Raw genomic sequence first — 16,202 nt, 5'->3', positions numbered from 1 at the left:
CCTGCGCTTGCCTCTCGCCATCAGATTATCTCTAGTGTTACTTTGTTCTGCTATTTCTGACAGTGGCTAGACTGTCCTATAAGCCTGTGTGTCAGGAGTGCTGTAGACCTGTTTTCCTCTCTTTCAGTCAGTTATGGGGACAGAGTGTTCTGCTTTCCGGCGTGTGGTTTTTCCTCTCTACAGGTCTTCAGCTGTACCTGTGGGCCTGTGTCTTGAGTTCACTAGGCAGCTTTCTTGCAGCAGAAAAGTTGGTCTTACCTGTGGTCCCGAGGCTCAAGTTCGCTCGTGGGGTGCTACCCACGGGCTCTCTGCAGCGGCAGCAACCAGGAAGACCTGTGCCGCCGTTTCCGGGAGCTTCAGTGCACCAGGGTTCCAGATGGTCTTTGGCTTTTTCCTCTGGCGTCCGAGATGTGTGTGCAGAGAGCAGTCTCTTCTGGTTTCCCAGGCTTGTCTGCCTCTCTGAAGGTTCAGCTCTCCCTCCCAGGGGATTTGGGTGCAGAGAACTGTTTATCCGGTCTGTTTCCTTCTGGTTCTGGTGGTGTCTCAGGCACAGGGGTCCTGCCCCTCCTGGGCCCTCCCCCACGGGAGCCCAGAGGCCTTATACAGTTTCCTCTTGGGCCAGGGATGTGGGCAGGGGTGAGCAGTGTTGGTGGTCTCTTCCGCTCTGCAGCCTCAGGAGTGCCGACCTGACCAGGCGGTTGGGTCTCTCTCTCACAGGGTCTGGGGACAGAGAGCTGCTGCGGGCCAGGATCCGCGGGTGTGGGACTTCCGGTAAACCAAAGTTGGTGTTTTAAATAGAACTGCCTATGCCATTCTAGCCACAAGAACATGGTGTTAACAAAGTGACCCATTTGTCATGTTTTCAAAACCTAGCTGAACATGCTTCTTCCTAATTGAGTGGTCAGTGCATGAATGCTGGATAGCATAAGCATTCTAGGTGAGGTGGCCCCAGTCCCAGAAAAGTTATAAGCAAGTTGGAAGGTGTTTTCAGTGGAAACACTCATCAGATAGTGACATACATGCAAAACTCAGAGATAGTTGTGATTCCAAATATTTATAATATTTTTTATGATGCAGGTTATTATAAGTGAGAGCATCAACACTGTTAAATTAGGGGCAGTGGAAGGAAGCAGATGACTACAGTCTTAAGAACCATTGAGCTGTCCAGGGAAGCATTGCAGGTTTTTAATTCTTTGTTATATTTTTATTATTTAAAACCATTTTTAGCTTTAAAAACACTTTGTTCATATCGTCTCCTCTCACAGTCCTATCAGGTTTTCCATCCCACCCACCCAACTTTAAGTTTTCTCTCCAAAACCAAAAACTCAATACAACAATAAAATTCTCCAAAACCAAGAACACAAAATAAAACCAAACCCAAAAAGAAAACAGTGTAAGTATATGAAACACACACACACACACACACACACACACACACACACACTCACACACACACAAATACTCACACACACTCACACACACACACACACACACACACACACACACACACACACAAACAATTTTGGAGACCGATACAAATGACTTTTAAGCTGTACAAGACCCAGGCTATTGTATTTTCACATGTCAAGGGCATCTTGTCCCTTTTTGTCTGTTAATTCATCAAATATTTATCTTGAAACAAATCCTTTTCAGGCACTGTTGTAGAAGTATGAAAAACAACAGCGAAAATCAAAAATCTGTGTTTGGGTATAAAATGGTCTCAAGAGAGAAGATAGACCCCCAGATAGAGAAGGCGGCCAGTACATCAAATAGTCACAAGGTCTCTGGATGGGAAAGTGAAAAGAGGGTTACATTACATGGGTAGCAGCTTCTGAAAGGCCAAGAGGATGCTCAGACAGGGTCATGTTTGTCACAGGAAAGTGAAAGCAGGGCAAAGAATGTGTCAAGGGCAGTGCCAAGACATCCTCTGGATAAATAGCACTCTAGAAGTATGCTAGAGAACATTCGAGAGAAAACACCAAAGAGCATGACAGCACTTGTAGTTACAAGGGATACGTTTGCAATGTCAGGTAATAATGTCTGTATCAGCAATTTATCAGATCTCAGTCTTGTTTAGAACGGAAGCAAAGACAACTGATGGACTTGGGGACACACACTAACACCATCTGACTCTAGTTGGCTGTTGCATTCATTGGCACATTGGCCTTGCAAGCAGTTGAAACAGAGCAGGAAACCAAAGGATCCAGGAAGGCGTTACAAGGCCACATACATTGGGATGGCAGAGGTAGAGGTTGCAAAAGAGTGCTCTGAGTGTGTACACTCATAATCATTCTGTTGACGTATTCAGTGTGGGAGCTTAGAGAACTGGAGCGGTAAAAACAATTCCCAGTTTCTGAGAAGTAGAACAGTAGGAAACACCTATGGTCTGAGAGTTAACCTCATGAAAGGAGCGAGGATGAGGGGAGATTAAAGCACAGATGTCCATGAGACACTCCAGCTAGGCTGTGGGCTAGAGAAAAAAATGTGAATCTGGAGTAGAGAGGAGTGGCGTAAACTGGATCCCCATTCTTTAAAAGAATGAGGCTGAGGAGGACTCCTCCTTTAACCCAGAAGTCTTGCTTCTATCCTCAAATACTCAATGTTCTTCCATGTTTATCACAGGGGTTGGGCAAGAGGTCCTTCGCTTCTGTCAATTTTCCTTCCCAAGCAGTTGTCTTTATTTGCATAGCCAAAGAGATCAGAACCTGGACAAGGCATATGAGGTACTCAAATTTCGAGCAGATTCTCAAATGAATTTGATTTTTGTAGCTACCAGTAGATTTTTCAACAATATTTGTCTTGCAGTTAAAATATTTTGAAAGTGTTCCCACAGCCTTTTGCTAGATGACACATTTTAACTTGTAAGAGCTCTGGATAGCACCAGGGTTAGAGTCCCTGACCTTGTAACCAGATTTAATGCCAGACAAAACTGGCATATGACACTTTGTAAAGAACAAAGTGATGTGGGAATTATAAATTGCATCTAAACACCAGCTTATATGTAAGTCAGCCCCCTGTTTGTAATGTGAGACAGTGCAAGGGCAGAACTCCTTCCTTGCAAAGACTTTGTCCTAGGCCAACAGGAATCTTTACTTTTCACACAAACAATGCATCTCAGAAAAACTTTATTCCATACATATTTGTCACTCATTTTAGACATTTTAAACCTTTTAGATGTCTCAATGTATGCTCACATGCACATTCAGTTACATTTTCTAAGACTGATACTGTAGCATGGTTTCATTTTGACATTCAACTGGCACAAACCGTAAATTTAGTCATGGCTCCTAATAATACAAATATTCAAACTATCTTACATTGATTGTTCTTCCCATTGTGCCGAGTATTAAATCATACATTCTGGGCTGGAAAAATGAAGTATCAACTATTTAAATAACTGTTTTGAGTATCTCAAATTCTATCACAAAAAGCTATAAAATACAAAACACACACAGACATGCGCACACAGACACACATACACACACACAGGGAGAGAGAGAGAGAGAGAGAGAGAGAGAGAGAGAGAGAGAGAGAGAGAGAATGAGGATGAGCTTACCCATATTTCTTTTTGACTAGTATAATAGAAGTTTCCCTAAAAACATCTATATTCTTTAAATATTGCAAAATATTTTCAACTCAGAAATGCTTGGGGAATGTAAAATGTGTTTGCAAAATGAATTGATGGAGTCTCTATTTTTGCTTATACATATTAAATGGTAGTTGTGGAAAAGACCATTTTTTTAAAATATTTTCAGTATTCACTTTCTTTTCTTATTGATGTTATCTGTCCTTATTCTCCTGGAATTATCTGGAATTATAGCAGACACTACATAGATGAATTTATTGTAACTGAAGAAAAATTTGCCTTTTACATACAAGCAGAGAAATACAGTGACAGCCAAAGAATAAAATCCATACATTTACACAGCATTAAATATTGTCTAAATGATTTCTTCAAGTTGGAATAACTAGGTATATAGTAAACAATACATTTTTTCTCAATATTTGTGTGTATTATCCGGAATCCAGGCAGATAGTAAATGTAAGATAGGGTAATCAGTTCAATCTTTATAAACATCTTTTCTGTGAAAGTAGAAAATGATTTCATTGTTTATCCAAAAGAATTGAGAGTGATGAGGAAACATCAGCAAGCCGAGCCAAATCCCAAATCCGACATGTAATCTAATAGCACGCTCCCTACCAGCATGGCTCTGTTATGCGCCAGGAATGTTTTCAAGGGAACTGACACATCCCCAAGGCCCGCACTGATCTCATCATTTGAAAAGAGTTAGAACAGGGTTTTCCATTTGAATGTCTGCAAGTTGGTGTGGCAAGTTCACTTTGCCTAGCTCCAGAGGTTGTGCACTGTGAACGGGTAACACCCCATTTATTGCTAACTACAGGGCCATAAATTTACACGCTATGAATGACATTGAATGTCTAGGAACTGAAAGTGACCGGGTCAGCTGTAAGAACACTCACAAAGTGTTGTTTTAGTGTATGTTCCCAGGAAGTACAACAGTAAACAATGCAAACGCATGGCAGGAACACTGGCCGGGGAGCCAGTCGAGAGTAGGGCACTCATTGAATTTCATTACATAAGAGCGAAGGCTATGTCCGCTATTCTGTGTGTGAGAGAGATACTATACACAGATATTATGTATAAATCGATATTTCTGTGAACATACTTGTGACCGTAAAGCGCCTACTCTTGTTGATAATTTTACATGGAGATTTTTAAATTGTGGGTGAGTTGGTGACAAATACTGCTTTGTGTGTTTAATGATCAGTGTGTGCATTTTTGTTTGTGCTAATCTTTCTCAGTATGCTATCATCAGGCCATCATTAGGGCTTAACACTTAATCAAATTAAACACTCTTCTCACTCATAAACCATTTAGCTATGCATTCCTGATACTTTAAGTGGGGGTCCACATGACTTGCAGTGTTGGCTGTATGTAACCAGATGCTCTTTTCTCCGTTATGAAGTTGAGATCAAACGACCTCCTGAACTTCAGATGCACACAGTGAAATACACAATAACACGATTTATATAACGAATCTTTCACTGACAAGGGTTCCAGCATACACTTGCCAGGAACGGTTTCTCACTGACAGAGAAACCATTATAACCTATACATTTAATAATAACTGTTACTATCTTTAGCAAAAGACTATTGTTGTTAATAGGGTAAGGCATCATATCTATATCTGATTGTCAAAAAGTTGTTATATATGTTCATATATCTTTAAATATGCGATTATACTCTATAATGCATATATACTTGTGTGAGAAAATACAGCAAATATAAAAATATGTACATAAACAGTCTAGAAGTCACTGTACACATATACTCATTTTAGGAAACCTGAAAATCTTTATGTAGAAAGGTATTTTTCTTTGTATTTGACAGTCCTATTTATGTTTCCAAAGAGTTTGAAACATCCATAGACAACTGACTTTTAAATAAATACATGTTTAAATAAAAAGCATGTTTATTTGAGGAAGGCTTTTTATAAGAAGAAAAAATGTTAAGTTTATTGTTTAGATGTTTTCATTTTAGTGCATTTTGGATTAATATCTGTGAAATAAAATTCGATACAATTGTTTAGACAATCTAACATCAACTTGGGATTTTGTGGCTGTCTGCTCACAAATGATTCAAGGAGAGGGACTGACTAGATGTGAAGGAAATGTGGGTCCCACCCACCTATCACACAGGCACCCTGCATGGCCAGATACCTGGGTGGGATGAGATTCTCCTGTTTGCTTTCTAAATTAAAGTTTAGGCAATCAAAGGACTGCCAAATTTCAACCGGGATATTTTTAATGTGGCATAGTTGTCATTAATGCCAAATCTTTTAAATATTTTTCTGCACCTACAGAAGGAGCCGAAGACAAGACGTGAGACACGGGAATCCATTGACACAGTGCCGAGGGTTCAATCTGAAAGGTATGAGAGGTATGAGAGGGAGCCAGCGTCAGTCAGGGTGCACAGTAGCAACATTCTGTACCTCATTTAGTAAGGGATCCTCACCCAGGTCATTCACTTAAGAATGTGCCGTCTACGTGTGTAAACCTAATGTGTGCTTACCTAATTGGTAAATTACTTCTTAATGGTAATTAGACTTAAGTGTTTTTTGTGCAAATACTGAACCACAAAACACAAGGGTTCTGGAGCAAGCAGCCACCCGCGTATGAGAGTGTAAGTGGATAGGTCTCTCATACAGATGGCCAACACAGATTTTCTTAGCGACTGATTTATTTCCGAAGCAAAAGTTTTACTTTTGACATTGACTAACAACACAATAAAGACTATTTTATTGAAGAAAATAGATGTAAGAAAACATTGACGACTTGAGTTATTTTGAACCGTAGACCTCTGTACTGTTTAGGATATTCACACTGCGAGACAATCTGCCAGGCAATGCACTGTCTTCCCAAACTTAAACACAAAATTTACTGACAATTCGCTAATTATTCCCTGTCCTCTAGTTCCTGCCAGGAGCCTTCCTACCTTCCTAAGAGTCTGCATGTTCTAGGTACTTTGTACCGTGGAATCACACAGGAGCCTCCTGCCTTGCTAAGAGTCTGAGTATTCTAGATCCTTTGTATGGTGGACTGGCACAGCATTGCAGTGTTTTGTGTCACTCTTTTAATGTTTTCAACCTCTTGAATGTGCATTTGATTTTTTCTTATTTATTGAACTTATTATATGTCCATTGTACATTTTGTTTATTTACTTATCCCTTTCTAGAGACATATACAGTTTCCAATTCCATAGGTTCCGAGAAAAAAAACCTTCAGAGCTTTAGGCTGGAACTCAGTGACATACCTGTGTCCCATTTGACAGTTAACCCAACCCTTCCCCAACCGCCCCCTTTGTCCTGACAAAGAGAGGTCATTTTGTTTAACTATTCCTTGATCACTTCCCCTTTTCTCAAACAGCTCTTCCTCCTGGCTGCCAGGTGCTGCAGGCATCTGGGTTTAAAGATAAAACAATATTAAAACGTTCATATAATAAACATAATAAAATTAAAACAACAACAGCCTAGGGGAAGAGTTTCAGTCAGGTTTGTAGCCCTAGTGGTCAGGTCTAGAAGGGAGCAGTCTGAGCTAGAGAGGAAGACTCACAGTTACCACACATTCGAGCCTGGGCCTCCATGTAGTAAAGAATGCCATTCTTGTTCCTTACTATGGTAACTGCAAGCTATCACTCTGAGGTAGATTTTTATATACCTAATTTTTTATATGCCTCTGTTTTATATACCTAATTCAGCAGAATGAATCTGTTTTGCATTTGCTATGCATGGTGCATTTGTATAAAGCATTACTCCAGTTCCTGTTTGTAATGTCCCTTTGACAGTGGTGAGAATAGTGGCACTTGACACACTGTCAACTCTCTGGACTGACTTTGCACTTTGGCTCAAGTGCTTTCTTGTGATAATCTCATTAGTTGTTTACAACCTATACCAACATCGATTTCTACCCCTGTATTATAAATAAAGCATTCCGTTGCTGATTTCCCATCTGCCTCATTTCACTAAGTGCTTTATTTTCCATAAAGCTTTTATTGAAATGCTTTAAAATGTTACAATCTATGATGTAGAAATGAATAAAATGAGCACAGAGATTCATGTTACACAGCCAGTAGTGTGGATGCGCAGGAATTTATCCCAAGTTCCTTTTACTCCAAAGCCTGGCTACTCAACCATCGCATCGCACTGTAGACAGACTGTTTTCTGTTTGAGCTTCTTCTATGCCACACTGAGTATGGTTTCATGGGTGCCATAAATCGAGCTTCCATTTTGCATGGCATTTCACACTACATTCACAGTGTATTTCTTTATATAGTACAACACACACACACACACACACACACACAAACACGCACACACAAAAACACACACATACATATATATATACAGTTATTGTATATATTATATTATATTTTACTTCTTCATGACTCATAGACACACTATGCACAACCGAGAAAATCAACTAAAGGTGATTATAATAATTAGATTATCATATAATAATTAGATAATTAAAACTACATTTCAGTCCTCAGTGCAGAGCAATAAATGGGTACCATCACAATCTTAGGTAATTTTGTAGGGTCTGTTTTACTTTACATTTAAGCGAAACTGCTAGAGCCTATGGAAACCTTTTCTCATTAAATCGTGCCCACTCCCTTTTCATGACGGCCATCCTGAGCACAATCTGAGAGAGAGAAGCATTCCCATAGAAGAGTCATTTCTGAAATCAGCGCTCTCTCTCTCTCTCTCTCTCTCTCTCTCTCTCTCTCTCTCTCTCTCACTGCTGTAATTTTTGCTTTTCAGCATACAGAAATGCGGCTGAAATTGTTCAGTACGGAGTAAGAAATAACAGCACTTTCCTTGAATGTGCTCCCAAGTCTCCGCAGGCATCTATCAAGTGGTTGCTGCAGAAAGACAAAGACAGGAGGAAGGAGGTGAGTGGCCCCCCCCACCTCCCCCCCACCTACTCCCCCACCTTCCCCCGCCCCCCCCCCCCCCCCCCCCCGCCATCCATCAGGGCTGTAGAAGGAGCACTAAATCACCATTCCTCTGGGAAGCACAGATGAACCTGGGAAGGAGGAGACTTAAAAACATCCTTTTATGTCAATGGATTGTCAAGTGCCATCTCCTTTAAAATCCTTCGTCCGCAGAGTTGAAGGATTAATTAGAAATACTCTCTGCCAGGCAATTCTGTAGCCTAGTGTTTGTAACAAGAGCTCAAGTGTTAAGACAGACTCAAAAGAGAAGCATTTGTGAAATATACAAGATGTGTTCAAGTGCAGAAGCTAAGACTGCATACAACAGCACCTTTGTGTGACTCACAAGATGAAAGGAGCTTTAAAAATGTTTAAAAATGTTTTCCTCAGTAAGAAATTACCTTGAACTTTAACCCTTTGCTGCATGGAGCATTTTTCTGCTGTGTAGTCATGTTTCCATTGCATTAACATCCATGACCCTTATGTGTCATTCAGATAATTTATGCAATCATTCTATATGAGGCCATTAGTATGGAAAAAGTCCCCTAGATTTGCAAATAAATACATTCCTACTCTAAATTTCCATTTATTATAAAGAAATGTTTAAAGAGAATGATATTGCAAGTTCGTATACTGTGACACATTGTAAATACTGAATTCCATAATATTGATATCATACTGTCTTGACAAGAGAAAAGAAAAATTACATGCACATACATACAGCCCCTAATTCTAAAATTGCATGTGGCTAATACACTATTAATTTCGATGGAGCCAGTGAAAATTGGACAAGCCCCTGCATTGGTGTGGGTTCTAATGTAGGTGTTTTATTCCTGTGTATTGTTAATTAAGGCTATGTAAGTGCACACCACTGAGCTGTGGAAGGTGGACACTCGAAAAGTGACTGGAACCTTGGCTCCATAGGGAAATACACGTCCCACTCTCACACTTTCCTATTCAAACATGTTATGTGGTCTTCCACAACTCTGAATTCCATGAGGCTGAAACATTAAATCATAGGCTGATGACCATTTACAGAAACAGAGATTCAGTTCTGTGGAAGAAAGCATGGATGGATGGGCTTTGGACCTCCCTATTTTCTGTGAATTCATTAATAGTTTAAATTTTTTTGTTCAGGGGATCTTATGGAGAACTCAGTTTTGGTTCCCTGCACCCACATCAAGAAGCTCACAAATTCCAGTTTCTGGGAATCTAAATCCCTCTGAGCACTGCAAGCTGACCCCTGTAGTGACACAGGACAGCATAGTGACTCACTCAAGATTTAAAATCTAATTACAATCTTTGACTGGGATTTTATTAACAATGAAATGTATTTTTGTACAGAACTTTTATAATATAAAAATATTCACCTGTATTGCGTTACCTTTCTTGATTTTGGTGATATTTCTGTTTTTGTTCAGAGAGAGGATCCAGAATATAGATGTCATCAAATTTCCCTCCACAACATGGATTCTCATTCTCTCACTCACAATACAATACCTAGAGTTGTAAACCAAATGGATCTCATGTGTGTAGTCAATATTGAGCCATTGATCTCCTTTCATTATAAGCCTTACAGTGACTAAACATTACCACGTGTTTTTATTACCTTGTAGAAATAAATTTTATTGAGGTCTTGTAAGGTAATGTGCTTACAATTTATTTTTAGACATTTCATTATCTGTGATAATTGGATGAGGCCATTGAAAATATTCAAAATTCTGCTTCTGTGTGTGTGTGTGTGTGTGTGTGTGTGTATGTGTATGCTGAGAATACTTATTGAAAGTAAAGAAATGAACCATATCTTATTTGTGCTTTTACAAGTGAGCAATTTTACAAAAATAATTTTAGGACTAGGTACTATGTAAAAGTTCCATTAATATATCTGTTTCCTATGAGTCAGGTACCAAAACAAACCAACAAACAAACAAACACCCTACCAATTTTGTGTTTCTGTAGAACAAAACTGCATTTGGCTGAAGAGAACTGTCTTAGTCAGGGCTACTGTTGCTGGGCTGAAACAGCATGGTCAAAGCACCTTGGGGAGGAAAGGGTTTTATTTAACTTACACTTGCATATCACTGTTCATCACTGAATGAAGTGAGGACAAGAACTCAAACAGGGCAGAGACCTGGACTGGAACTGATGCAGAGGCCATGAAGGGGTACTGCTTGCTGGCTTGCTTCCCTTGGCTCGCTCACCTTCCTTTCCTTTCCTTCTGTTGCTTTCATTTGCTTTCCTTTCTTTCCTTAGCACGGATTATATACTATTTAATTTTTAAATCCCACATGAAGAATATAATCAAAAGAGAACACATTAGTTTGATGCATATTTCTTCTATTTATTATTCTTGTCTCATTCAATCTATTCTAACCATAGCCTCCCCTCCCGCCACTTATCCCACCTCCCCCCCCCCACACCCCTGTCTTCTCTCTCCCTGAGATTCAGTACTTCTCCACTTCCCTTCAGAAATAGTATGCCTGTCAGGGAGATAACTAGAACATGGTGTAACAAAAGCAGCATGACTAGGCACACATCCTTCTATCAAGGCTAGATAAGGCAAATCAGTAGAAGGAAAGGAGTCCCAAGAGCAGGCAGAGAGTCAGAGACACTACATTCTCTCTGCTTGGAGTCGCATTAAACTCCCAAGCTGAACAACGATAACATATATGCAGAGGACCCCTGCAGGATATGTGATTGCTTCAGACTACTTTCTTATAGAACTTAGGACCACCAGCCGAAGGATGATGTCACCCACAATGGGTAGGGCTCACCCCTGTCAATCATTAATTAAAGAAATGACCTACAGCAGGAGCTAATGGAAGCATCTTCACAGTTGAAGTTCCTTCCTTTCGGATAACTCTAGCTTGTGTCAAGTTGATACAAAACTAGCCAGCACGGGAATGCACTTCGGATTTTCCATTGCACCTTACTTCACGCTGTCTTAGTTCAGGGGACAAGATTACACATTGCAGAGAAAAGGTTACATGTGCAGTGATTCTAACCACACCCTGTGTATTTTGAGAAGGAAGATCCTCAGTGCTGTTGCCTAGCTGTAAAAGTCAACCACGTCTTGTATACGTTTACTGCATTATGTTTAAAATGTAGAATTCCATTTGGGACATTGTCTCCTGTGTTTCTCTCACAGGTTAAACTGAATGAACGCATTATAGCCACTTCCCAAGGACTACTGATCCGCTCTGTTCAAGATTCTGACCAAGGACTCTACCACTGCATTGCCACAGAGAACAGCTTCAAACAGACCATAGCCAAGATTAACTTCAAAGTTTTAGATTCAGAAATGGTGGCCGTTGTGACAGACAAGTGGTCCCCATGGACATGGGCTGGATCTGTGAGGGCTCTACCCTTCCATCCAAAGGACATCCTGGGGGCATTCAGCCACTCGGAAATGCAGCTCATCAACCAGTACTGCAAAGACACCCGGCAGCAACAGCAGCTGGGGGAGGAGCCACAGAAGATGAGAGGGGACTATGGCAAACTAAAGGCGCTCATCAACAGCAGGAAAAGCAGAAACAGGAGGAATCAGCTTCCAGAGTCATAAAACATTCATCCTTGGAGTTTGGCCACCAGGAACAAATGCTCTGTCTTCACTAGTCAACTACTAAGCAAAATCTTGTGCTTTACCCATGAGAAATCCCTGACAAAAGCTGGAGACTCACTATAAAAAGTGTGTTCTTTGTGGACTGAAATGAGCATGCATCTTCTTGTATGATACAGACTAGCGCTAGACATGTCATGGTCCTCATGGTGCATAGAAATATTTAACTTATCCCATATTTTATTTATATCTTTATGCGTCTTTTCTTCAACACCAATGCAGCATCAGAAGCAGAACTGTTACACCCGGTAAATTACCCTGCGCTGTTCCTTCTGTGCTCTAGGGGTTTACCTTTCTAATTGTCACTGGTTTTTATACATGAAAACGAATTCCAGTTCACAATTTTCACATAGTAAATGTCCTATAAATGTGTGTGACATCCAATGTCTTGGAGGTTACACAAATGACAGGGAAGAGAGCATCCAGATGTTACATAAAGTCAAGAGTGACTCATAAAGAGAAAGTGATGAGTTCATATGCTTCCCGTGATTTATATTCTTGCTTGTCCCTTTGCTTAAGATTGTAAGATGTGTCAGTTGCTGATGTCTGCCATCAATGGTTGTTCTCTTGTTTTGGAAAGACAAAATGAATAGCCTGTACCATCCCATCTTTGATGGGAGATCTATCAGTGAGACATTGACATTTCTACTGTTATGTTATCATCTTCCAAACAAAAGCACTTTGTCTTTTGGAAGTTATTTAAGTTATTATAGACTTAGATAAACTCTTGCATTATTTAATTGATTTACTGTTTTGGTTTTAATGCCCTAGTCTACCTGGAAAATTAAAGGAAACAGGGATGAAATATTAAAGCATGTAATTTTTCCATGCAGAGTAGAGCTAACCAAAATTAAAAAGGAAGATCAAAGCATACGATTTGCCATGTAAAGGAATGTGTAACATGTAGTTTGTTTTCCACATTAGCATTAGGAATCAAACTGTAGAAGTAATTTGTACATCCAAGAACCAGTTTCACAAACCATAGTGAGTTTTCAGACAAAGTATCATGATTTTATAAACATATCTACCATTCTAAGGTTATTATTAAATCAAGAAAGAAAATCTCAACACACTATAAACAAAATAGAATATCTATTTTCACTCAGACATTTTTTTCCACTTGATAATACTTCTTTAGGAATATTGATACACTTGTTCAGGGACCTGTGTAACCATTGAAAAATTTTAGTACTATCTTCTAATTACACATTTGGATTGTTAAATGAGAAATGTATAATCCTAAAATCAGTTTCTGCAATTTAAATGGATAAAATATAGGAGATTTTCTTATATGTCTTTTAATTATACATCTTTCATTTAATTTCATTTCATTTGAATATGTTTATATCTTCAGATAAAAAGAGAAATTTTACAAAACACTATTGAAACACACTTTGTATTAACAATTCATTTAGAAGGTAATTAAAACGGATCTACATCCTTTTACAGTGCTGTGGGAAAGAACTCCAGGAAGTAAAATTATGAGTTGGTAGTAGGACCATGTGTTTAGCATGCACTGGGTTCAAACAGACAGAAAGGAAGAAATATGAGGAGGAAGAGAGGCAGGCATAAAAAAAAGAATAGAGAGGAAAGAAGGAGAGCAGGAAGGAGGAAAAGAAGGCAAAGAAAGACAGAGAGAATACATTCATTATCAGAAGATTAAAAAAATGTTAGTTACATGATGGTCAGTTTGGGGGTTCTAAGAGTGCACCTCAGTGTTAGAGAAGACAACAGTTAAAACAGAGGGCATAAATGTACCCAAATGTGTACAGTACCACAATAACCTATACAGTCATCATATGCAAATGATTAGCTTGTTTAAAATGTTCACACTTTGGTTTTCCTTATGCATATACAAATAGCAGTGTGTTCACAAGCAATGCTAACACCGCCCTCTATGTTTATAACAAATCTATTGTATGAAGAGAGTTAAAATAAAATGACATCCAAGGCACCATTCCCCTTGCTCCTCTTAGCTTCAAACTGCTAGTCAGTGATGTTTAGTTCTATGATATTATTTGTTCTATTTAATACCTCCTGTTTTTTTTACCATAATTATATTTTAAATCCTCATTTCCTTTCCTCAAAAGATATAGAAATTACTGTTCAGCAAAACCTGGCCAAAAGTAAAACATATGTATTTCTCAAAGACATAATTAATACATATTGGTTATGGGTGATTCCTTGGCTTTATGTTGTTTACTTGGGAAATTTAATGGTTTAACATGTTTTTTTTTTGTATTGTACATAAAATTACCTAGAAATGCACTTTTACCCCACAATGTAGGTTCGTGAATAGATTTAGCATGATGAAGCTGTCTTTACAGTGAATGTTCCCCCATGTAGAGAAAGCAAACTAGATATAGTTACCACATGAGAATTTAATTAGATGTTGAAAAAAAATCATTTGTCTGGAAAAAATAAAACATTGAATTCCCCCAAGGATGTCTTTCACTTTTCTTTTTAAGGTAGTGTGTGTTAATGTGACAGAAACTACTGAACTGTTATTATCTTTGAAAGCCTTAGTCATCCAGTGTTATGAAAACAAACCATTAAACACTTCAGAATTTAAGAATTATGGTATATGTATTGTGAACTTTTCAACAAGCAGCCTTCACTCAAGTCCAAATGGATCCACCCAGTGCCATCCACCTCCTATGTATATTTATAAAACATATATTAGCATATGCAAATCAATACATTTTTAGACTCAATATTTTACATTTACCCATGCCTATGTAAATTGTTCATGATATATCGTGTCTATAATTTGAAACAGTTATAGTTTGGGAATGCATACGATTGGATCCACTCTGCCTATACACTTTAATTCGAGGTTCATGATTTTATTTTGAGAAACATTTTTGTGTTTTTTTCTGTACCTCAGTACTCTGTGTAAGTCCCCACCTGAAAGCGTTCGGACAGAACACATCATATATGCACATGTTTTTAAAAATGTTACAACATTGCTCATGTTAGCTAGAACAGGTAGGAGTCCATTTATTTGTATTTTATGTCAAATTCACCATCAGTCATTCAGGAAGAAAATCTGTGGTCAAAGGATCAGCTAGTCCCTTCCCAAGTTAGAAAGACCTTTATAAACAGGGGAGGAGGCAGCCACAAATTGCCACACATGGCACATCGGAGTGACAGGACCCTTGCAACTTTGTTCTGCGTGTTTCAGGGGAATCTATCTACATCAGCATGCACAGTGGGAAACAAAGCCTTGCTGCTCATCCAACACGATTACTCTGTTTACTTCCATGGCCTTATTGTCCTTCAGTCTCTTTCTCCCATATAAATTAAAAGCTACTCTTTAAAAGGCTAATTTAGCCTGCTTAAAAAGAAGCTTTAACCAGTGGAAGGGGAAGCCCTGGGTCCTGCTAAGACTGAACCCCCAGTGAACTAGATTGTTTGGAAGAGGGCGACAAGGGGGGGAGGATGGGGAAGGGAACACCCATAAAGAAGGAGAGGGGGGAGGGGATGTTTGCCCGGAAACCAGGAAAGGGAATAACACTCGAAATGTATATAAGAAATACTCAAGTTAATAAAAAAAAAAAAGACATACGTTTCCAAAGTTTACTTTCTAGTGCAGTGAGAAACATCCCTGTTCCCAGCAATTAATGACTGGTACAGACGACTCCCTCTTAGCAGGTCAATGAACAGTAATTATCGAAGAAGTAGGCTGGTCTATTAAAAAAAAAAAGAAGCTTTAGTGTATGGCTTATCTTTTATGCTTCTTATCTAAGTGAAATATGTTGACGAAAAATCAAACTGAAAAAGTTTCTGACATGTTTGGGGCTAGCTAGCTAAAGCCAGGAGAGGCAGCCAGCACTGCTGTGCATTTAAGGCTGCTAAAATAAGAAGTCTGGAAAAAGACCAAGCAAACCAGAACGCTTATTAAACTGGATATTTAGAGGTTTTAGTGGATGTCTATGCATGACAATCCAGTTGTAGAAAATCATTGTGGAAAACATTTTATTATTTTCTTGGAAAAGTTTATCCACCATTCATTCAAATAACCAAATGCTGCAAAAGAATCGAAACCCTTCTAAAAAAAAAAGAAAG

The 16,202-nt window shown here is 39.0% G+C and overlaps 1 protein-coding gene across 4 annotated transcripts in view; it reads left to right on the top strand.

Moving 5' to 3' along the window:
* The window catches only part of Sema3c (semaphorin 3C), a 163,485-nt gene extending 148,908 nt beyond the window's left edge, over positions 1–14,577 (top strand). The window contains 3 exon segments of one of the 4 annotated variants that reach the window (NM_001106578.2): positions 5,886–5,953; positions 8,343–8,473; positions 11,664–14,577. In NM_001106578.2, coding sequence (NP_001100048.1) covers positions 5,886–5,953; positions 8,343–8,473; positions 11,664–12,077 — 613 coding nt within the window. In that variant the 3' untranslated portion in view covers positions 12,078–14,577. 4 annotated transcript variants of the gene reach the window in all.
* Positions 14,578–16,202: the final 1,625 nt, after the last annotated feature.

This window comes from Rattus norvegicus, chromosome 4 (assembly GCF_021556685.1).
Source record: "Rattus norvegicus strain SHRSP/BbbUtx chromosome 4, alternate assembly SHRSP_T2T, whole genome shotgun sequence".
NCBI classification, from domain to species: domain Eukaryota; kingdom Metazoa; phylum Chordata; class Mammalia; order Rodentia; family Muridae; genus Rattus; species Rattus norvegicus.
This window is presented reverse-complemented; position numbering and strand designations above follow the sequence as displayed.